The sequence below is a fragment of the Vicugna pacos genome, chromosome 23 (genome assembly GCF_048564905.1).
Source record: "Vicugna pacos chromosome 23, VicPac4, whole genome shotgun sequence".
Taxonomy (NCBI): domain Eukaryota; kingdom Metazoa; phylum Chordata; class Mammalia; order Artiodactyla; family Camelidae; genus Vicugna; species Vicugna pacos.
The window spans coordinates 37,639,375-37,662,721 of NC_133009.1; the positions used below are offsets into that span (position 1 = coordinate 37,639,375).

Consider the following 23,347-nt stretch of genomic DNA (forward strand, 5'->3'; position numbering starts at 1 on the left):
CTGGGTCTCCCAAGGACCTGAGTACCCGGCTAGCCCCGACCCAGCTCCCCACCGGCCCTCGGGCTGGCTCCTGCTACGGTGTTCTGCTCTGGCACAGCGCCCCAGGGCCAAGACGCTGGGCAGGGATGGGGTTTCAGCCTGATCTCTGCCACCAGCTGAGTGTGGCCAGGCTGCTGGGAATCAGGGAAGCTGGTGCCAGATGGAGGACAGCTGACCACGAGGAAGGAGCCATGCTGCCCTTGCAGTCCAAGGCAGGGGGCTGCGTCGTGCCCCCTCACCCCCCGTGTCCTGGTCCCAGCCGGCCGGCAGCACGGGGCCGGGGTTGAGCCATGCCCTGCTCTGCGTTTCACTTTCCACTGGGGTAAACCAGTCCACAGCCTGCAGCTTTCCCTGTGGGCGTGTCCAGGCTTAGGCACAGGGGTGGGGAGCCCCGGGCTGATGTGGGAGACACAGCCCCTCCCCCGGGGAGCCCCGGTTTCATGGGAGAGCCAGGCCCTGACTTCAGGGATTTTTCCGCTGAAATGAGCCCGCACACAACGCCCAGGAGCTCTTTCCAAAATACAAACCGACTACTTCATTGCCTAAAAACCCCTCATGGCTCCTCACCCACTCCATGGCAAGCCACCAAAGTCACTCCAGCGTGGGGTGAAGCTGGCGGGTGGTGGGCCTGCTGGCGAGGGGCTGTTGTGGCCCAGAGGCTCCTTGGAGGGCGCACGTGCACCTGTGTTTCAGCAGAACTTTTTGCTCAAAGGAGATGTGTTCTCGTAGGGCAGGAAGGGGGCTGGGTAGAGACCATCCTCTGACCACCTGCCAGCCGCAGGGGCTGTGGGGTCTGGGGAGCTGTCATACACGGAGGGGCACGCTGGGCCCTGGGGGATCCCCGGCTTGGGGGGAGAGGGCATGTGCCCCCGACCATCCTGAGAGGTGACACCAGGTGAATCGATGTGGTCACAGGGTCAAGTTCATCTTGTCACCCAGTGCGGGGCTCACGGGAAGGCAGGAGAGTCTTCCTGCAGACAGGAGGGGGAGGAACTGGGGACAAGAGACCAGCGGGTCTGAGTGGGAAGGACAAACCAGGAAGTCGGGACGGGGGAGGATGTTGGTCGGTGGAGAGGCCTTGGATGCCTCCAGAAGCTTCGATTTGGTGCAAACAGGCTCCCTGTGCGGCTGGAGTTCCCGCAGGGCTCAGCGTGTAAGACCAGAGTCTGAGCTTCGCTGCCCGTGGGCTTCCAGGTGGCTTTAGACCTCATTCCCGGGTCCCCACCCTGTCTGCCTCAGGTCCCCCCAGACCCTCAGCTCCCTACCGCCTTCTAGACTCAGCTTCTCCACCCGAGCCGATGGCGTTCAGCTTTGCACAGAGCTGTGACCTGACGGAGGAGGAGGGTGCAGGTGGGGTCTCCAGGCCGCCCTCGCCATCCTGCCAGCACAGAGGCCCCGCCCCCGGGAGAGACGGGCACGCAGAGAGGATGCCATGACAGCGCCGCAGTCTCCTTCTGCGACGCCCAGCACTCGGCTGGGCTGCCAGGGACCCCGTGAGCGGGGCGGCTGTGCTGACGGGGGGACCAGCACACGGGGTGGGGCAGGGCCCCCTGCGGGGTGGGGGCTGTTCCCTCGCCCGCCCCACGTCATCTCTGGTGAGTTGTCCCTGTGGTCTTGGAGAAATCACTGATGGGAGTGAAAGAAAGGGACACTCATCGTCTACTTTTAGGCATAAATAGTGTTCGTTCCTGATTCATGCTGCTGGCCGGGCACCGAGAATCAGCTGTTTGTCCACCCTACAGGGACGTGGGAACAGGGCAATTATGGGCCTGGCACTCCGTGTCCACGGACTGACAGTCTTAAGAGGTTCAATGTGAACATTTATAATGTGTTACTCGTATTTTGCCCTGTTTGCTCATTTTTTCCTTTAAAAAATGCCAGAAGCCTCAGAAATTGCAAACGGCTGGGCGCTTCTCAACTTCCGACAAGCGCCGCTAAGCCTTCCGAGGATGAGGTCCGGGGGCAAAAGCATGCAGCCGGGAAGCCGGGGAAACGGATCACATCCACTGCTTGCCATGCGGAACGTCTGGGCCGGGAGGCGGACATCACGGGCTCAGGCCGCCCGCCCTGCAACCTCCTGGGTCACCCGGCTGCGGAACGCGGGGCCCACGTTCGCAGCTCTCAGCCTCAGCGTCCTTCTCTGCAAGGCGGGCAGACTGCTTCCACCTCCGATGTGGCCGTGGGCAAATGAGGCGACCCAGGCGGTGGGCGTCCACGGCCACGCAGGGACCCCAGTGGCCACGGGCGTGCAGGCCAGCGTCTCGGTAAGATGCCGGCTATGGGAGAACCAGGCTCACAGGCAGCGTGGGCTCAGTCTTGTTGGCACGAGCAGTTTCTCCTCCTCCTCCCGGCCCGATCGACGCCTCCACAGAGCGGCTCTCCAGAACGACTTAGTGGTCGGCGGTCTCCCCACAGTGGAGGTGAACCTGGCTGATTCGCCAGGTGCCCTTGGCAGGTCCTGCTCCTCTCCCGGCCTCCTCCATGCCCCCCTCTGAACAGGAGGAAGTCGGGTTAGATCCACAGGAGACACAGAGAGCAAACGGGCGGTGGCCAGAGGGGAGGGTGGCGGGGCCAGGGGATGCAAAGTAGTTGAAGGGGTGAGGAGGTACCAGTCTCCAGCTGGAAGGTAAAAAGCCACAGGATGTAGAATGCAGCATAAGAAGGACGGTCAACAGGATTGTGAGTGACAACTTTGGGGACAGATGACTTTGTGGTGAATGTTTCATAATGTGTGCAAATGTCGTTCACCTCAGGCTGACATCCTATCGCACGTCAACTATGTTTCACTTAAAGAAAAAGTGCAGGTTAAGAGCTAATACACCCAAAGGCTCAGAACAAGGTCCGGCCTGCTGTGCGCTCTGCAGGGGTCCGTCGAGGCTGCGCTGTTGAGCCGAAGCTGTTGGATGCACCCAAAGCTCTGTCCAGCCCTGACCCTCTGGGAGGCTCTACCTGTGCCCGGAGACAGAGGCCTCTGAGACCCATCCCCACCGGGACCCTGGGCAGGGGCTCTGCCCACCGCTCCCTCCTGCGGCCCTCAGGTCGGCGGGGCCAGCTGGGCAGGGCCCTCACACAGGAGTGGATTGGGCCCTGACTCGAGTTTCTCTGCTGCTGAGAGCCGGCTTCATAAGCATGAAATTGCCCTGGGGTCCCTGAGGCCCTCATTCCTGTGAGGCCACAGGGGATGCATTACACGCAGCGGGTGGGAAAGGCGTGAACTGAGGCTGACCGGCGGGCTGGACTGGAGCGCGGGAGGGGCACCAGCCAGCGGGCAGCTGTGTGTGCGCGTTGGGGGTGGCTGGGTCCCGGGAGCCCCCGGGGAAGCCAGAGTGGGGCGGGGAAAGGGTGTCCACCCCCACCTCATGCTCACAGCCCACCTTCCTGGGAAGGAGGGTCAGACTGCCCTGTGTCCAACCCCAGGCCCACGAATGGCCCTGAATCCTGATGTGGTCTCCACGGGGCTGCATGTGGCCCCTCTCCTTTCAGGAGAGTCCACTCTGTTGGTGACTCTGTGTGTGTGTGTGTGTGTGTGTGTGTTTGCACACGCATGTGAATGTCTTTCATCAGAACCACGTGCTCCCAGCCCATCCGCCCGGACCCCAGCAGGAGCAGAGAGAGCGCCCACCACGCTCGCCTCGCTGGAGAAGGACCTCTTCACGCCAGCGCAGGGGCAGGGGCGGCCTGCAAGTGAGCTCAAGTGCTCTCCTGAGTCATGTGAAATCACCGGCTTCCCAGGTCCACGGGCCCGGCCCCGGGAGCCCCCTCCGCAAGTCGCAGGACTCCAGAAGGGCCGAGAAGGCCAGGACCTCAGAGACCGTCCCGCTAAACCCAAGCCATGGGCAGCAAGAGGGCCCCTTATGGGCCTGAGCTCCCAGCACCTGCTGTGCGAGGCTGCTCCACTGACGGGGCAGGAGAGCGTTAATAAACCGTGATCCTTTCTCTCCCGAGTCACTGAGCCTTCTTGCAAGGCACAGAGGAGAACGAGTAACACCCACAGGCCCCCGCCCAGAGCTTGTGGTTGTGGATCCCCCCTCATCAAGGATGGCAGGGCCTTGCTCCTTGACATCCCAAAGGAAAAGTCTCTCAGGCAGTGCAGTGAGGTTCATGACAGGGAGAGATGGGTTCTCCACGGGCTAAAATCTGGGCCCTGGGAAAGACCACTGGAGAATGGTCAGAAGCCCCTGTCACTGGCTTGAGTGGTAGCCAAGGAATTCCTAGAAGGGCGGGGCTGGGGGTTGGGACCCCCCCCCACCCTGCTCTTACCCACTGCCAACCACAGGGAGCAGCGCCAGTGTCTGGCCCAGGACCCTTCATGCGGCTGAAGATTCTCACTTCCACGCAGCGGCTATGCCTGCGAGGCACAGCCACGTGTTACTGGGCGCTCCTTCCGCAGAGGATGAAGGATTGAGGACCGAGAGCAGAGGGTAAGTGAAGACCATCGGCCGTCTCGTCAGAGTCCTGAAACTTCCACCTCACCTCAGTGAGAAGGCTCCATGTATGGGACAGGCCAGAGTGGACAGGCACTCCTGATGAGGTCTGGCGGCCACTGGAGGCCTCAGGGGAGAGTCTACTAGCCACCCAGGGGCCAGCAGAGGCACCTGAGATGCTAAGGGTCCGTATTGGGCCCTGCTCACAGCCTCCCTTACCCCCCGGGACGACACAGCATTGGGTCCCAGAGGCCCCCTGCAGTAGGGCTCCCAGCCCCCCGGAAGGAAGAACACCTCAGGGTGGCTGGTCCACCTTCCTGGGCGCTGGACGCTTGCCCCTCAGTTCCACCCTCCTCTGACCCCTTTCCTGCCAGGCTGCAGAGTGGGTTTTGAAAAATGAGAATTGGATCTCATCACCCCTCCAGCTTAGGATACAGATCAAATTTCTTCAGTGGTTTCCAAAGCCACCCACCTGTCCAAGCTCTCCTCCCTCTGCTCTTTCCTGATCTCCCAACTTCAGCTCCCCCGACCGTCAGCTGTGGGGGCCGGGGGCCTGCCTGCGCTTCCCTGTGTATCCCCAGGTGCTAGACCCACGGGCCCGCGGAGGGGGTGTTCAGCACATATTTGTCGAATAAATGAAACACCATATTCTGACACCCAGAGCTAGAAACACACAGGGGCACATGCACACACACCGAGTGTGAGCTGTCAGACTCCTGCCCTCCTGGAGCGCATGCAGAGATAATGCCGATGGAATTGACAGTGTACTGACAGGGATGTGTAAATTCCTCTGCTTGAAGGAACCTTTGGCCCCACTGCCCTTCTCCTCTGCCTGAATCCTTGATCGAGCCTTGCTTATTGGCGGCAACAAACCAGTTCTCTGTTCTCAAGGAGAGAGCAGGTGGCTCTCCCAAGCAGAGCAGGCAGCCTTATCACTTTAGCTCCTCTGGGCCAGCCTGCCCTCCGCTTCTCTGGAGACAATCTGTCACCGGCTGCCCTACCCCTGATTCCCACCTTCCATGCACTCGTCCTCAAACACCCAGCCATCTGCCCTGCCCCTCAGCCCCCCGCCCAGCTGGCGGGGATACCCCTTCTGTCTGGAGAAAGCGCGCCTCCTCCTGGGAGGCCTCTCGGCCTCCCACGCTGCCCCACACTCTCCAGTGGCAGAGCCTTTGGGATCACTCCCTCTTGTCTGTCGGGCTGTGACTGGCTTCCCGAGTTTGGGTCTATCTGGTGCCACTTTGGATTGTGACTCCCAAGGGGGCAGCGGCTTTACATGTCCAAGTGACTTATGGTGCCAAGGGTCCCAAGGGATCGGCTTAGCTGAAAAATTAAGGCTTTGGATGATGAGAACATCCCCACTAAGAGGGTTCATATAAATGAGGCAGTGGGGAGCGGGCTTAACGAAGCCAGTCTGGCTAAGATCTTAAAGCTCTGCAAGGAGTTGTGTGAGATCCTGCCACAGGACCCTTCTGTCCCTGACCCCCCGGGAGGCAAGGGCATGAACCCCCTGGGGCCCTGCCCCGCCGAGCCCTGGCTGGAGGAGGAGGAGGGAGGGGCTGAGTGGGAGGGGCAGAGGGAGGCTGACGAGTCTGCTGTGACCTACATCTGCTCCCAGCTCCTCCCGTCCCCAGCAGTCCATTCAGAGCCTCGGGCAGCGCGCAGCAGCTGGACACGGGAGGAAGGAGCCACGGGAGGCGGAAGGCGGCCTGTGTACCCAGGTGAGTGGGCCCCGTACACCTGGCTACCCACCCGGCGGGGGCAGGGCAGGGATGGAGAGGCTGGAATACTGAGGAGGGGGTGGGCGGAGGGCGTGAAACCCGCCGGGGGCGCTCCCTGGGTGGCTGCTCACGCCCGGGTGCAGGGACATCCCCTCCAGTGGCACTGGGATACTGGAAGGAGAGCCCCAGAGAGTCCGATCGGGTGGTTCTGTCCTGGCTCTGATTGTCTCAGCACCGCTTGGGTGGAAATGATGGCCAGGTTAAAAATCTGACAAGTTGTCGGGACAAGGACCTGAGGTCTGGGACTCGCTACGTCTTGATGAACAGCACGGTCCAAAGAATTGAGAGAACCCCTGTTTGTCTCTTCCTGCCCTAACTCCTGCTGGTGGCAGAGCCGCAGGCCGCAGGTCCGCTGGACGACACAGCAGGTGGGGCAGGGGTGGTGGGCTGTGGGGCCTGGAGGGCGACCAGGGGACACCTGCGGGACTGGGCTGAAGTGAGGACACGGGTTGCTGCTTGGCGCAGAGAAGAATTAGGAGAAGAATTAGGATTCTCTCCAATGTGCAGAGAGCATTTGTCTCCTCCCCACGGCCCCCACCCACGCCCGCCGCCAGTGGAGACCACCACCCTCTAGTCTCCAGCAGACAGCCTCTCGCCCTTTGGCTTTGGCTTCGTCCACAATCTAGCTCATTCCCGAAGAGATGGAGGTAGGGCGGGAGGGTGAGGTGGCTCCACGTGGGCCCCTAAGTCCCCACAGTGGCTCTTCTCTCTCCCTTCTCAGCTGGGACCTGGAGCAGGAGGCTGCAAGGAGAGGCGGGCAGAGGATTACACTTCTCCGTGCGTGACAAACAGCCAAGTAAGTAACGGAGAGCTGGTGCATTGGTGATGGAGCTGTGGAGGTGAAGATGCTGACTAAGACGTCTGTGTGGACCGCTCCAGGGTGCAGACCGTGTGCAGGCGCGGGCGGTTGCCCCGGGTGGCGGTGGGACAGAGCCCCTCCCCAGCCGCAGCCAGCTGGGTTCCCCTCCATCCCTCCTGGCCCTCCCCGGCGACTCCCCGCTGAGTGGCGGCTGTGGCCCGTGACCGCTCCAGAACGCCGCGGCTGGCGCGCCGTGGCATTCCAGCGCGCTGGGGGGCGGTGGCCGGGCTGCAGAGGGGACGCCCTGGGGCCAGAGGGCCAGTGGGTGGGCAGTTGTGAAATGGAAGAGCGTCACTTGGAGGGAGGAATGTGCCTTGTCATGTGATTCTATATTGAGGGCTCTTGGGCAGGAAGTGGCGTCCCCAGAGTGGAACCCCTTGGCCGCGGGCCAGTCGCACAGGGGGTGGGCCTGCTGGCAGTCCTTTCAAGACATCCCCTCCCCACTCAACCCACCGGTCTCCTCAAGGCTCTCATCCTAGCCCAGAGCCAAGCCCCCACCTCCCTCCCCTGGTGGCACGCCCACTGGCCATGATGGATGGATGTCAGTGAGAGGAAGCTGGGGGGAGATGGTGGTGGTGGTTAGAAAAGGCCGCTTGTTCACCTGACGTTATAACTCACTGGCTTCGGAGGCAGGCGGATGGATTTATAGAGATCCCTTCAGCCTGGGCTTAGAAGATCTTAAGAGCAGCAAGTCGGGGATTCTTGCCTGCAGACCTGGTGATCTGGGTCCCAGACTGGATGGGGGTTCGGGGTAGACAGACTGCTGCTGGTCCTGCTACGGAATCTCGGAGGTGGGGGAGGAGCCAGGCGTCCCAGGGGAAGTCAAGGGGCCAGGTGCTTAAACAGCCAGAAGAATCCTGACGCTGGGGATTTGCTTTCCTGACACGGGGAGAGGCTGTGTCCCACCCTCTGAGTGACCACCGGGCCGGGGGTCCCGCCACGAGGCTAGGCCACCTAGCACAGCTCGTGGCTCAGCCCTACAGTTTCTTTCGCCCGGAAAAGGTGCCAAGTGGGCAGCGTCCTACCCCTCCCTGGTCTCGGGAGGTTGGTTTCACGGGGCCAGGGAACTCTGGGACGCCAAGGCACCGTTCGCCCGGGCGAGGCGGCTCCCAGGGCGGCAGCTCCAGCCGGCTCCCACTCCAGAGTGGCGGAGGCCCCAGCACGTGGGAGGGGTGGGGTCTTCCTCAGCAATTCTGTCTTCTGTTCTCAGCAGATCCGTCACCCCCCTCAGCAGCCAAAGACGAGCCAGCAGGATGGCAGGTGAGAGGGGGGCCCCCTTCTCCCTGCCAGCCCTGACCTGTGCCCCACCAGGCGGGGAGGAGGGGAGGGGTTCCTCCCACAGAGTCTGGGAGCACACCTCTCCCTCTGCTCTTGAGTTTCGGCTTTGGGTTTCCATTTGTTTTCCTGAACTCAGGGTGCAGAGCCCCCCACGGGGGTCCTGGTTGCCACCTGGGACTCATTTTCACTCCCTTTTCCCCAGCCTCCCCCCATGACACTCCCACGGTCTCCCCAGGGCAGCCCTGCCTGCTTCCCAGGCGCTGTGTTCACACTGCGGGAAGACCACCGCCACACTGCACTAGAAAACCCCAAAGCACTGCCCATGGGGCCAGTCCTGCCCGGCAGTGGGAGAGCCGAGTGAGCCTGCCCCGCGGCCGAGAGGCCCGTGCTCCACCGCGTGGGGGCCCACGTCCCTTCCTTCCACCTCCCCCAGGGAAGCCCCTCAAGAAGTCCTCCATGCCGGGGGTGAGCATCCGGCAGCTGGTGGACGACATCCCTGAAGGGTGCAGCCTGCCGGGCTTCGAGCAGAAGCCTGTCACCCTGGCTCTCCTGGAGGGTGAGACCCGGAGGGGAGTGGGGGGGTGGCGGGTCCCTGCGCCAGCACACCCGGGAATAAGCGCTTGGGAGCAAGGAAGGGGAGCAGGGAGGGTGGTGGGCTGTGTCTGCCCCCCGCCCCCAGGGAGCTGCCGCAGAGACACCTTCAGCACTGAGCTAACTGGGGCTCCCTGCCCTGGCCGCCCAGAGCGCCCTGCCCCAGGGGCTCACAGGCAGGCTTGGAGCCCCTCCAGAAGGCCACCTGAGCAAGGTGCCTAGGGAAGGGTTGGGAACAGGACCTGCGGGAGGGTGCAGGCTGGTGTTCCTTCCACCACACAGGTCCCTGCAACGGATTTCCCCTAAAAAAAAATACTGGCCCCCTATGTGTGTAAATCTAAGTCCCCCTGACAGTCACGAGAAACTGTGTCACTTGCCACAGGGGTGGGGGGCCCTTGGGTCTTTACTCCAAGCCCTTCCCTTCTGAGATGTTTCCAGCTGGCGTCTGGGGGTCCTTGAGGGGGGCAGCCCCAGGCATTCAGGCCAAGGACAGAGTTTAGACTCTCCCTTGAGGCTGGAACCTGCGTCTCAGAACCAGCCCCTTTGGGCATCACAGCCAGGCCTTTCCGAGGTCGCCGTTCCCCCTAGAGAGTGGACGTGGGACCCACAAAAGGCTCGACCTTCCCCGTCTTGGGAGAGTCCGTAAGGCCCCTTATCCCCATCTCCCGCCCCAGCCCTCTCCCGTCCCCCAGACACTCCACCTGCGTGCGGCTCCCTCTGCGAGCCCAGGCTTGGAGCAGGCAAGCCAGGTGAGAGCCGACCTCTGGGTGCCTGGAGACAGCTGCCCCCCTGCATCGGATGAGCCCTGGGGTCGCGGGGACCAAGGCCAGACCCCCTTCTTGGAACGGGAAGTTGAAGTGCCTGCAGCAGGGAAGATATTGTCAATCCTCCTCCAACCCGTCAATCTCCACAGGAAAAAACGCCATCTTTCGGGCCGTGGTCTGTGGGGAGCCCAGACCCGAGGTGCGCTGGCAGTGCTCCAAAGGTGACCTCAGTAATTCCAGCAAGTACCAGATCTCGTCCACCCCCGGCAGCAAGGAGCACGTGCTGCAGGTAAGAACTGCGTCTCTTCCCTGGACGGGGTTTGGCCTGTCCCTTCCTGTCCCCTAGAAGGTCTCCAGCCCCCAGGGGCGAGTAAGAGAGAGCCCAGCTGGGGCTGAGTGGACTCCAGGCTGCCTGAGCCAGCTGTGGGCGGGCGAGCTGATGGAACACGTGGAACTGCGCTCGAGCTCTGGAGCCGGGTGCCTGTGTTGGAGCGCCAGGCCCAGCGTCCCGGCCTTGGAAGGCCACTCACGTCTCTGTTCTCCTGTGGGCGCATCTGTCAGTGGGGGTAATGGCAGCACCTCCTTTATGGGGTCTTACGAGCACTAAAGGTTTCTGCAAAGTGCCCAGCCGGTGCCTGAGCTGCAGCGAGCGCGCGGTCGCCGCTGGTCGGTCTCGGCAGCATTTACACCAGCCCCGAAGCGCCTGCGGTGCGCTAGCCCTGGGCCGGTCATCCGGCATGGGCTGTGCACTGCGACCTCGCCCATCCGCTGCCTTGGGGCCACTAGGAGCCTCACCGCGTACGTAAAGGGACCACGGTTCGGTGAGCTCCGGCAGCCAGCCCACAGTGCAGGACAGGGGCGGTGTTCAGTCCCTGGTCCGCCTCACTGTGTGCAGCCGATCCCTCTGCCACCCGCGCTGCCCCTGGCGGCAGAGTCGGTCGTCCGCCGCTGTCCTGATCCAGGTGTTCGGGAAGGCTGTGTCTTGTTCATCTTTACAACCCAGTCACGTCCAGTGAGCGGAGGAGGGGGGAGGACTAGCCCTGTTCCCCCGCCCTTGGCCCCCCTGCAGATCAACAAGCTGACGGGCGACGACATGGACCTGTACCGCTGCGCAGCAGTGAACGCGTACGGGGAGGCCACGTGCTCGGCGAGGCTCACGGTCATAGAAGGTGCGCTTGCCCCCTCTCCCCGCGGCAGAGCCTGAGCGGAATCAGGCCACGCGGCGGGTGGGGCAGGGGGCGGGGAGGGCCACAGCTGTCGTGCCGCGCCCGCTGCGGAGCCATGCGCTTCATCCGCCACGCTCCCGCTGCACGTGGTTGAGCGGGTTCCCGCTCGCGGGCGCCCCCTGCAGATGCTCTGAGGGATATTCTCTTCGCGCCGAGAAACGAGGTCAGGGCCTGGAACTTTCCAGTCCCGCTCGGCCAGCTGACTCAGGGGGCTTCGGTTCCTTCTCTTGGCCCCAGTGTCGCCACCACACACAGGCTGTTTTGTGCAGGTCTGCATCAGACGGGACAAACAGAGCACACAAAGGCCAAATCGGATGTGCTTTTGTGTTTTTGGTTTTCGGTTTTTGGGGTTTTTTTGGTTTGCACGGTGTTTCCAAAATTTTAAATTGTCGGCAAGTAATTGAAGGTAAACGTCTCTTGGAAAGCAGTTCTTCTCTCTCAATTGGTTACACTTTTGCCCACAAGTAATAGGATCCCTCCTCCAAGTAGCCGGAGAAGCCAAGCCACCTCCTTCCAGCTGTGGGAACAGGTCCTGGGGTTCGCCCAGGGTTCCAGCCACGGTCGGGGCTGTCGCTGGACAGCCAGACGCTCTCCGTCCCACGGCTCTGCTGCATTTAGTGGTTGGTTCTGAACCTCGTCTTCACGGGGCAACTGCAGCAGACCCAAACTGAACCCACATTCAAGCAGAAGAGGTGGAGAAGCACCCCCAGGTATACCTGGCCCTTTTATCAAGAAAGCAGAGGCTAATATAAAATTGTACATCAATTATCCTTCAATAAAAAAAGAAACTTGCAACTGGAAAAATAGATGCAGCTCCAGCAGGTGCCGTTTCCCAGAAGGAGCATCAAACTCATATTGTTCTGTACAAAGCAAATCCTTCTTTGTTCTTCAGCAAAAGTTTCAAGGTTTTAGGAAACCTACGTTAGGGAACTTCCTCCTGGAGACAGAAGCACACGCATTTTGTCTCCTGAAGGAAACCAACGCAAAAGTCAAACGGGTCGTCTGTGGCAAAATAGGGTTCTGAAATGAGACCATGATTTACAATATCCATTTATTTTAGTTATTCCTGCTCTTTTACAAAATGTGAAAATATGATTTTTAAAAATAAAAAAGAAAGGAAGCAAACACTTCCACAGACACTCCTTTCACACCTCATTGGCCAGAACAGTGTCACAGGGCCACTCCCAGTTGCCAGGGAAGCCAGAAAAGGCCAGTGGGCAGCCTTCCAGCCTCTGCAGGGGACATGTCTGGTGATGGCGGGCCTATGCCCTGAAGTGGGAGCTCTCAGGTGGGGGGAAGGGCAGCTGCCCCTTCAGATGCCAGTCAGCTTGTGGTCATCAGCGGTCACTCCCTCCATTCATGCATCCCCCAGCCCTGTAGACATGGGAGTGTGCCACCCCAACATGAGATGGTGATCAAGTCAGCCCCTCTGTGGGCACACTCTGGGGGACCAGAGCTTATGGTGGACAGACCCTTGGCCCTGCGCTCCCTCTTGCTGGGCCGCGCCGGCCTTAGAGGGGCGTGGGGCGGTCAGCGCCCGGACTCAGCGGGCTCTCAGAGACCATCGAAGTGTTCTGCCTCTTTTCCTGGCTGTCCACATTCACGCCCTCCTTTCCTCCTGATGCTCCAGTTGGCTTTCGGAAGAATCGGAAGAGGCAAAAGGAGCCCCAAGAGGGTAGGTAGAGGCTGTCAGAAATCTCTGTGTGGTCGTTGGGGGGATGGGCTGCTCCCTGCCGGGTGCTCCCCACCTGGCCAAGCCCTCACAGGTGCTTTACGGGCCACCACCAGCCCACAGGAGCTCCCCTTTCAAAAGCTCGGCCGTCAGCCACGGACTTCGGGCCCTCCCTCCAGCCCCTCCTCAACCCACCCTGCGTTAGCCCCGAGGAATCCCACCCTGGGACGGGGGCCTCACTCCTCTTCCTTTTCTAGACCTCAAGAAGGAGCTGATGGATTTCCGGAAGATGCTGAAAAAGAGGTGGGTCTGGGCCTGTCTGTGGGGAGTTGGGAGGCTCCCCTGCTGTACGCTGGGCTCCCCTCTCCTCCACCCCCAACACGTGCTGGGGAGCTGACTTCTGGTGGTGGATGGGAGGAACTGGGCTGGAGCTCGGGATCCAGCTCTCCACTTATAAGCTCTGTATCCTCAACTTAATCATTTCCCCTCCCTAGGTCCTGACTTATTCATCTGTAAAATGGAGTACTTCACTAGAACAGCAATTTAAAAAAATTTTTAGAGCAACAGAACAACTTCCCCCCAAAGACACCTTGCCCTGAGATCCAGGAGTCTCTCCTGGGAAAGCAGGGGCTTTGTGGTTAGGCCCACCCCGCCCATCTCTGGGTCCTTCCAGACCCTGCAGTGGTCAGTCTTTGTGCCCCTTTCTTCCAACGCAGAGGGGCAGCTCCCCACGACCCCTGGGGGGCACCAGGCCCGGGTGAGAAGCTCCTAGGGCCCCGCTTCCTCTGACCTGCCGACCCCGCTCCCCAGGGCCCCGTCTCCCATCCACGAGAAGGTGGACATGGAGCAGGTGTGGCAGCTGCTGATGACGGCGGACCGGAAGGACTACGAGAAGATCTGCCTCAAGTACGGCATCGTGGACTTCCGCGGCATGCTGCGCCGGCTGCAGCAGATGCACAAGGAGCGGGAGGAGAAGCTGGCACCGGTACCCGCCCCACCCGCGCCGCACCTGCACCTGGGGGGAGGGGCTCACGGCTGGAGCCCAGCGTCGTGTCCGCTAAGGACCCACGTCCTGGCTCCGATACTTCCTAAAATCTGAGGCTTTGGAAAAGTTAGGGCCTCCAGGCCATGGTTTCCTTACTTGTGAGGTGGATGTTGCAGGTACCCGCTGGGTAGGGTAATCGAGAGGTTGAATGAGAGGGTGTACTTGGCGCGCTTAGCCTAAGAAAGGCTTCCTGGCCGCTGCCACCATCATCGGCGTTGTCCATCACCATCACCCGACCTTGGGTACCTGTCATTTCTAAAGGCTTCCAGAGAAGGGAGCTCCAGCCTCTGACACACTGTGTAGGGAGGTCTTCCCTGTGTCTAATCTAACCATAGTAAAAGTCTAATTTTCTTTTCCCCTGGAAACACAAAACAGCTTGTTTTCATTATCCTGAAAGTAGCCATGTTATCAGCTTGAAGGTGGTTCATCCAACCTCCCACCCAGGGGCCTGGCTCCCCTCGTCCGGGCTCTCCCACCTGCTTTGACGCCGGACCAGCCTCCCGCGTGTAAACCAGGCACATGCTGCTCAGCAGGGCTGCTGGGGGCTGGGGGCTGAGGATTGGAAGAGGGCGCTCAGAGGGCTCGCCTGGTGGGTCTGTCTTCCCCAGTACATCAATGCCATCCTCAGCCTGAGGCACATCACAGTTAACAAGGAGGGCATCGCGGTATTTGACCTGGAGCTGGATCTCAAGAGTCCCGAGGGCAAGATTTACCTCTACAAGGTGAGGCTGGCGGGGCCACGGGGGCTCTGACAGGGCTGCTGCTGGTCCGGGAGAGGAACTGTGGGGGCAGCAGAGAGCACGGGTGGTGAGCCCTGCCTCCCCGCGAGTTCCTGCTTGGGGTCAGGTCAAACCCTGGTGAAGGCAGTCCACAGAGACCTCCGACCTCTCACTGAGCAGCTAGGCTCTCCAGCCAGGGCACGGAGTCAAAAGAGGGTTCTGAGAAGTGCACCCTTACCACCTGAGCTGTCTCTCGAGACACAGCCCTGCATGGGCTCCAGGGGTCATTGCATGTCAGCCAGGTTGGGGACGGGAAGGGGTCCGGGTGGGGGAGGGCAGCAGCAAAGTATAACGCTGTCCTGTGGTCAGACTCACCCAGGTTGCACCACTTCCTGGCTGTGTGACCTCAGCAAAATGCTCATCTTCCCTGTGCCTCGGCACCCTGGTAGGGGACATGAGGATGGCACAGGTCCTATCTCCTGGAGTATGGAGATGAAAAATGAGAAATGCCTGATTCGCTCCTCCCCTCAGTCCCCGCCTTGCCACACTGCGCCCCCATCCCCACCCCCACTCCCTTGCTCTAGCTGCTCCCTCTGCTGCCCCGCTCTGCCCCGACGTCCACGTGGCTGACTCACTTCCCAGACACTCGTGCAGGGCTGTTGTGCCCCCGTGCCATCCCGGCACTTCTGGACCCACAGCCTCCTTCCTTTCTATCCCCCAGCTTCATCTCTGTCTGACACACGTTGTATTATGCACTTATTCATGATGTCTGTTATTTCCCTGTCTCCCCATAGAACTGTAGCTCCCAGAGGGCAGGACTCTGTTTTATTCACTGATGTGTCCCAGGTCCCTCAAACAGTGCCGGGCACACAGCAGGCAGCTAAGTGTTAGCTATCGTTAATACAGATCTTCCTCGACCTACGGTGGGGGTACATCCTGAGAAACCCTTTGTAAGTCAAAACTACGTTCAATACACCTAGTCTACCAAACCCCATAGCTCAGCCTAGCGACCGTCGCCGTGCCCGGAGCACTCACACCAGCCTGTGCTGGGCAAAGGCACCCAACAGAAAGCCTGCTTCATCACAGAGTTGAGTGTCTCCTGGAGTCTGTTAATTGCTACACCGAAAGTGGAAACCAGGCGGTTGTCTGCTACGGAGCGGTTCTCCGTGCATCGGTGGTTTGCCCCGTGAGCGCGGGGCTGACCGGGGCTGGGGCTGGGGCTGGGGCTGGGGCTGCCCAGCACCACTATCGCTAGCCTGGGAAAGACTGAAATTCCAGACTCCAAGTACGGTTTCTACTGAATGTGTATCGCTTTCGCACCGTCGTAAAGTCAAAGCAAAACAAGCCAAACCATTGTCAAGTCAGGGACCATCTGTCCGTATTCAGCAAGAAGCCAGTCTGTCTCGGCTTAGCTAAAGTGGGTGTGTGCAGATTGCTGGGATCGTGGCGCCTTGAAGGTGGCGGGTGGTTCACTTACTCCTCATGAGTGGAAGCGCCGGGCCCCCTGGCCACTGCTGCCGCCTCCCTGCCCCCGCTAACCTCTCGGGGCCGCTGGGTAGCAGCTCCGCTCCGGCTGCCGGCTCAGCGGTCTCCGGTGTCTCTTGCATAACGCTGGCAGATTACTTACTCCTGGGTGAGAGTCCTGGATATTCCTACAGCATTTATTTCCCTCCACTGCACGCTCAGGGCCCTGCTCCCGCCCCTAGCGCCCCGCCCCTCCACGGTTCAGGCGGTGCTGTTCAGTGCCTGGGCCAGTGGGGAAGACGGCTGCTTGTGGGCAGGTAGGATGGGGGCAGGAGGCGCTGCAGACTCACTGAGGCCCTGGTCGCCTCTCCTCCTCTCCCGGCCTCAGGATGGCAAGATGGTCCCCTATGGCTTCGACAACCAGACCAAGCACTGTCTGCGGCATCTGGGGAGGCACTACCAATTCCAGATCCGGGACCTACGGCCTGAGGACGCTGGCATTTACCAGGTCAGGGTGGAGGATGCTGAGGTCTTCTCCACGGAGCTGGAGGCCAGCGGTGAGTGGTCTGCCCGGCAGGAGCCTGAGTGAGGGGCTCGTGTCAGTGCCATGGAGGTAGGGGGAGAACGTGGCCTGGCCCCCTTGCAGTTGGGCGAGGAACACTTACTCAGATGGCTAGAGTGTGATGACTCCTTTTCCAAGTCTCGGTCCGAGGTCTGTGCTCCTTGATGCTGGGCTGGGCTCCGCCGAGTCTGTCTCAGACGGAGAGCACCCGGGTCACAGACCACCTGCAAAAACCCTTCACTCTCAGGCCAAATCCAACTAATTCCACAACTTCTAGAGCCTCACTCCTTGCCAGCATGGGGCCTGCTCTCGGACAACCCACCAGCAAGAGTCTCCACTGGGTCGGGCACCCTGGTGCCCGTGCAGGCCCCATCCCCCGCTGCCGCCCTGCCCCTTCTGCTCCAAGCCCCGCCCCCAGCACCTGCCAGCCCCAGGGCCTTGGAGGGAGGAGAGGCGGGTGGGGAGCGCTTCCCACAGGCAGATGAAGAACTCGGCTCAGTCAAGGCTGAGGAAGAGGGAGAGGGGAGACCTCCAGCAGACCTGGCTGCGGGGACGGTGCTTTGAAACGCCTGGAAACTGCTTGATGTGGGGAAAGGAACAGGGGCTTTGGGGCCAGCCAGCCCAAGGGGCGAATTCCGGCTGGACCACCTCTTAGCTGGGCAAGGCTGGGGCAAGCTGCTTAACTTTGAAAGCCTCCATTTTCTTACCTGTGAAAGGGAAACACTCACACCTGCCCCGAGTGCTGGTGAGGATTAACCAGACAACAGGCGTGAAGCCCTGTGCTCAGAGCGCTGGCTTCCTTCCTGTGCCTACCTGGCCCCCAGATAGAACGTTCAGATTTAGAACGACAGGCTTCCAGGCCCAGAGGCTCATTCTTCATAACCTAATTATAACTCCTCATTTTATGTGCGGGAAATTGATACCTGGGGTGAGGAGTGACCTGTCCAAGGTGACACAGGGAGCTGTGGCTAAGCTGGTCTGAGCCAGAGATTCTGAGCTCCCAGCCCCGCTGTGTCAGGTCACACGGGGTCCTGCCGCCCAGCTGACCCTCCCGGTCCTGCTCCCCCCAAGACATCCCCCCCAGAGTGGTGGTCCCGCTGGCGGACGCCCGCTGTGAGGAGCACGGCGATGCGGTCTTCGAGTGCACGCTCTCCAGCCCCTGCCCCAGCGCCGCCTGGAGTTTCCAGCACCGGCCGCTCCGACTCAGTGACAAGTACGAGGTGTTCGTGTCCTCTGATGGCCTGACCCACCGGCTGGTGGTGAGAGGCGCCCGCTTCGCAGACATGGGCCTCTATTCCCTGGGCACCAAGCTCCACGCCTCCAGCGCCTGGCTGGTGGTTGAAGGTGAGCGGGCCGCCGCAGCCTTCTCTGCCAAGGCCAGGCCTCGGGGCTGCGGAGGGTGGAGGAAGGCCAGGGCGGCGGCTTCTGTTGTCAGTCCCTCGATTTGGTGACTCCTTCACTCTCAGAGAGCGAGGAAGGCTCCTTGGATCTAATCCTGTGCCACTGCAGTGCCGGCTCCTCACGGCCAGCCCACCCCTGCACAGCGTGTCCACGCCACCGAGCCTCAGATTACTCCGGGGGGCGTGGGACAGTGCCCAGGTCCAGGATGGATGGGAAACCCCGGGTCAGGCCAAAGAACACTTACACCCCTAGGGTTCTCGGTTCAAGGCGACCCCAGGACATTTGTAAGCCAGGCAGTGGGACAAGGTGATTTTTAAACACCATGCAATTGCTTGTTGCAAATGACTTTTGGTTTCTGTGTTTTCTCCTTAAGCCCTCACCAACCACCTGGTGGGGGGTGGGGTGAGCTGCAGGTTCAGGACAAGGGCGGTGGTGGTGGGCTTCACCCACCAAGGAGCTGGAGCAGTCTGGCCACCTCCAGAGACAGTCAGCTTGCTTCTCTCCCGGGGAAACCAAGGGTCACACAAGGCCAGAGGTGTCTTGGCCTGACTTAACAGGTCTTTTCTCTTGTTTCTCTCTGGGGACGCTGACCTCTCACCAAAGCTGGGAAGGATAAAAGCCTTCTGGCCGCAAGCACTGACCGCCAGCTGCAGGCACAGGGAGCCCAGACCCCAGAAGATTCCAGGAGCGTCCGAGGCGAGGAGGGGAGACCCAGAGAGCAGGACCCCATGGGGGTCTCCCTCCAGGAGCCCAGGCTGGCATCCGGGCGCACAGCCAGCCCAGACAGAGGTGGCCTGGGTGGGCACGGCTTCTCCCTGATGGAGGTCGAGGAGGCAGCTGACTCAGCCTGGGGCCCTGGGCAGGCAAGAGAGGGCTTCCTGGAAGAAGAGGGCAGAGTCACTCCTCTTGGGGAAGATCAGCTCCATAGAGAGAAAGGTGGGGCCGGGAGCCTTCCAGGGGCTCCCCGTCCGCAGAGGGAGGGCCTGGGATCAGGGCTGGGCCTCCCGGAAGGGCAGCAGCAAGACGCTAGCAGAGACAGAGAAGGGGACAGATATGCTGGCATGGCGGGAAGCTGGGAGGCAGGGTCCGGGCATCCTCAGGTGGGAGGACGGGGGCGCAGCGGGGAAGGGAAGGAGCCCAGACAGGACCATGGGAGCCGACTGGACGGGCATGGCCTGGAGCGGCCCTGGGGCGCTCAGCTGGGACCTGGGACGGGAACGCAGGCCCTGCGGGGATCCCAGGCTGATCCCTTGGGGTCTTGGTCAGGAGGGGAAGGGACGGAGAGGATTCTGCAGGGGGACAGCCTGGATGAGATGGAGGGAAGGGGTAGTCTGAGCAGGAAAGTGGGCAGAGGAGCCTCGAGGGCAGCCTGGGGAAGTGGGACTGGCCTGGGGGAAGCTGGAGGCAGTGGCTGGGAGGGCTCACTGCAGGAGGCAGGTGCTGGGGGTCCAGGGGGTCCCAAGGGCTGGGAAACGGGCCTACAGGGGCTCAGGGGAAGGGCAGGCCGGGAGACGGCAGGGGCCTCTGGTGAGGCTGGGGAAGATTCTAGAAGCCCCCAGCATTCTCAAGCCTGGACAGCTAGTGATGGCTCAGGGGGGCCAGGAGGAGTGGGATCTGGTCCTGCTGGTTGGCAAGTGGCCTCTGGGGCGCCTGGGACAGAATCTGACAAGGGCGCTGGTTACAGGCATGGGTCACTGGTGCTCGGAGGAATGTGGCCTGGAAGCCAGGATGGTTACGGTCCTGGCAGAAGCGGGTCTGAGGGACTTTCCAGTCTCCAGAGTGGCTCAGGTGGCCCTGACGGAGGGCCGGAGGGTGAAGCTGGGCTGCGTGCAGGGGCCAGGGCTGTATCCGGAAGCGGGGGGGACACCGGCCCTGTGCGAGGGCGTCGTCCCAATGGTGGTCTGGGGAGTCCTGGGACAGCAGGCTCTGTGGGTAGAGGTGGCCTCGGGTCCCCTGTCACTGTGGGAACTGCTGGGGAGGGCCATGGGCATGCAGGAGCTGAACCAGGGGGCTCTAGAAGAGGAGGGCCTTGGAGTCGGGATGCAGATCACGGGGGCCTCGGAGCCTCCAGAGAAGGAGGCCACAAAGACGGCCCTGGGGGCTCAGGGCCCCTGAGCGCAGCAGGCAGAGTGAGTGATGGGGACGGGGCCTCTAGAGCAGGCTCTGGCTACCTGGACGATGCCAGGCGCCCCAAGGCACTGGCTTCTCACGCTGGGATGCCTTCTGAGAGCTGGGGGGCTTCTGGGTCAGGCAAAGTGCTGGGTTATGGGGATGGATCAGGAATTCCAGGACCTCAGCAAATAGGAGGTGAAACAGCTTATGGAGGAAGGTCAAGGGGTCTTGGGCCTGAGGGGAGGGAGCCAAGCAGTGAAGCAGGCTTTAGAAGTGGTTCGGGGGGTCTCAGAGGGATGGGGGCAGGGGCTGAGGCTGGTTACAGGGATGGTTTAGGGGGTTCTGGGGAGGTGGGGTCAGGGGGTGAGGCAGGGTATAAGGATGGTTCAGGGGGTCTTAGAGGAATGGGGTCAAGGGGTGAGGCTGGTTACAGGGATGGTTTAGGGGGTTCCGGGGAGGTGGGGTCAGGGGGTGAGGCAGGGTATAAGGATGGTTCAGGGGGTCTTAGAGGAATGGGGTCAAGGGGTGAGGCTGGTTACAGGGATGGTTTAGGGGGTTCCGGGGAGGTGGGGTCAGGGGGTGAGGCAGGGTATAAGGATGGTTCAGGGGGTCTTAGAGGAATGGGGTCAAGGGGTGAGGCTGGTTACAGGGATGGTTTAGGGGGTTCCGGGGAGGTGGGGTCAGGGGGTGAGGCAGGGTATAAGGATGGTTCAGGGGGTCTTAGAGGAATGGGGTCAAGGGGTGAGGCTGGTTACAGGGATGGTTTAGGGGGTTCCGGGGAGGTGGGGTCAGGGGGTGAGGCAGGGTATAAGGATGGTTCAGGGGGTCTTAGAGGAATGGGGTCAAGGGGTGAGGCTGGTTACAGGGATGGTTTAGGGGGTTCTGGGGAGGTGGGGTTAGGGGGTGAGGCAGGGTATAAGGATGGTTCAGGGGGTCTTAGAGGAATGGGGTCAGGGGGTGAGGCTGGTTACAGGGATGGTGTAGGGGGTTCCGGGGAGGTGGGGTCAGGGGGTGAGGCAGGGTATAAGGATGGTTCAGGGGGTCTTAGAGGAATGGGGTCAAGGGTTGAGGCTGGTTACAGGGATGGTGTAGGGGGTTCTGGGGAAGTAGGGTTAGGGGGTGAAGCAGGGTATAAGGATGGTTCAGGGGGTCTTAGAGGAATGGGGTCAAGGGGTGAGGCTGGTTACAGGGATGGTTTAGGGGGTTCCGGGGAGGTAGGGTCAGGGGGTGAGGCAGGGTATAAGGATGGTTCAGGGGGTCTTAGAGGAATGGGGTCAAGGGGTGAGGCTGGTTACAGGGATGGTGTAGGGGGTTCTGGGGAAGTAGGGTTAGGGGGTGAGGCAGGGTATAAGGGTGGTTCAGGGGGTCTTAGAGGAATGGGGTCAAGGGGTGAGGCTGGTTACAGGGATGGTTTAGGAAGTTCTGGGGAGGTGGGGTCAGGGGGTGAGGCTGGTTACAGGGATGGTGTAGGGGGTTCCGGGGAGGTGGGGTCAGGGGGTGAGGCAGGGTATAAGGATGGTTCAGGGGGTCTTAGAGGAATGGGGTCAAGGGGTGAGGCTGGTTACAGGGATGGTTTAGGGGGTTCCGGGGAGGTGGGGTCAGGGGGTGAGGCAGGGTATAAGGATGGTTCAGGGGGTCTTAGAGGAATGGGGTCAAGGGGTGAGGCTGGTTACAGGGATGGTTTAGGGGGTTCCGGGAAGGTGGGGTCAGGGGGTGAGGCAGGGTATAAGGATGGTTCAGGGGGTCTTAGAGGAATGGGGTCAAGGGGTGAGGCTGGTTACAGGGATGGTTTAGGGGGTTCCGGGGAGGTGGGGTCAGGGGGTGAGGCAGGGTATAAGGATGGTTCAGGGGGTCTTAGAGGAATGGGGTCAAGGGGTGAGGCTGGTTACAGGGATGGTTTAGGGGGTTCTGGGGAGGTGGGGTCAGGGGGTGAGGCTGGTTACAGGGATGGTGTAGGGGGTTCTGGGGAAGTGGGGTTAGGGGGTGAGGCAGGGTATAAGGGTGGTTCAGGGGGTCTTAGAGGAATGGGGTCAAGGGGTGAGGCTGGTTACAGGGATGGTTTAGGGGGTTCTGGGGAGGTGGGGTCAGGGGGTGAGGCTGGTTACAGGGATGGTGTAGGGGGTTCTGGGGAAGTGGGGTTAGGGGGTGAGGCAGGGTATAAGGGTAGTTCAGGGGGTCTTAGAGGAATGGGGTCAAGGGGTGAGGCTGGTTACAGGGATGGTGTAGGGGGTTCTGGGGAAGTAGGGTTAGGGGGTGAGGCAGGGTATAAGGGTGGTTCAGGGGGTCTTAGAGGAATGGGGTCAAGGGTTGAGGCTGGTTACAGGGATGGTTTAGGGGGTTCCGGGGAAGTGGGGTCAGGGGGTGAGGCAGGGTATAAGGATGGTTCAGGGGGTCTTAGAGGAATGGGGTCAGGGGGTGAGGCTGGTTACAGGGATGGTGTAGGGGGTTCCGGGGAGGTGGGGTCAGGGGGTGAGGCAGGGTATAAGGATGGTTCAGGGGGTCTTAGAGGAATGGGGTCAAGGGGTGAGGCTGGTTACAGGAATGGTTTAGGGGGCTCTGGGGAAGTGGGGTCAGGGGGTGAGGCAGGGTATAAGGATGATTCAGGGAGTCTTAGAGAAATGGGGGCAGGGGATGAGGCTGGTTACAGGGATGGTTTAGGGGGTTCTGGGGACGTAGGGGCAGGGGGTGAGGCAGGTTACAGGGATGGATCAGGGGGTCTTAGAGGAATAGGGTCAGGGAGTAAAGGAGATTATAGGGGAGACTCGAGAGGATCTGGTGGGAAAGGCCCAGGGGGTGAGATGGGCTGCAGAGATGGTTCAGGGAGGTTTGGAGTAACAGACTCACTGGCTGGAATGGGACATGAGGGTGGACCCAGAGGTCAAGAAGCCAGGGGGCACCAGCCAGGATACTGGTCAGCATCAGAGGGGTCTTATGGTGGCACAGGCCCCAAGGATGGTCCAGAGAGGGGCAGCGGGACGGGGCTCATGGGAGGGGCAGGTGCTGGGCTGGGCTCCAGGAAGGCTGGAACAGTGGGCACCGCAGATGGCACAGCACAGGGGGACGGCCCCAGGGGCCTGGGGATGCAGGGCACTCACGAAGGACCGCAGGCTCTTTTGGATGGGAAGGGCTCTGTAAGTGGCTTGGGGGCCTCTGGCTCCTTGGGCAGCCCTGAGGCGCTGGGGGCTATTGGCTCTGAGGGACAGTCAGGCATCAGAGGGCGGCAGAAGGGCTCTGGGCTCCGAGAGTCCCCTGGGTACAGAGAGGCTCCCAGTGAGAAGGGCAGGGCTGCAGGCCGTGCAAGGGGTGTGGGAGCTTCTGGGTTTCCTGATGGTCCGGGGGCAGTGCAGGGCAAGACCTGGGCAGGGACCGCTGCTCTGGAATCACAGCGTGATCCTGACTTCTGGGAAGCA

At 61.3% G+C, this 23,347-nt stretch overlaps 1 protein-coding gene across 1 annotated transcript in view; it reads left to right on the forward strand.

Moving 5' to 3' along the window:
* The first annotated feature begins 6,103 nt into the window (after positions 1–6,103).
* The window catches only part of IGFN1 (immunoglobulin like and fibronectin type III domain containing 1), a 29,953-nt gene continuing 12,709 nt past the window's right edge, over positions 6,104–23,347 (forward strand). The window contains 13 exon segments of the mRNA XM_072948254.1: positions 6,104–6,184; positions 6,966–7,040; positions 8,314–8,363; positions 8,815–8,937; positions 9,886–10,025; positions 10,806–10,905; positions 12,593–12,637; positions 12,892–12,937; positions 13,445–13,619; positions 14,288–14,401; positions 16,251–16,419; positions 17,496–17,768; positions 18,429–18,478. Of these exon segments, the coding sequence (XP_072804355.1) occupies positions 8,357–8,363; positions 8,815–8,937; positions 9,886–10,025; positions 10,806–10,905; positions 12,593–12,637; positions 12,892–12,937; positions 13,445–13,619; positions 14,288–14,401; positions 16,251–16,419; positions 17,496–17,768; positions 18,429–18,478 (1,242 nt within the window). The 5' untranslated portion in view covers positions 6,104–6,184; positions 6,966–7,040; positions 8,314–8,356.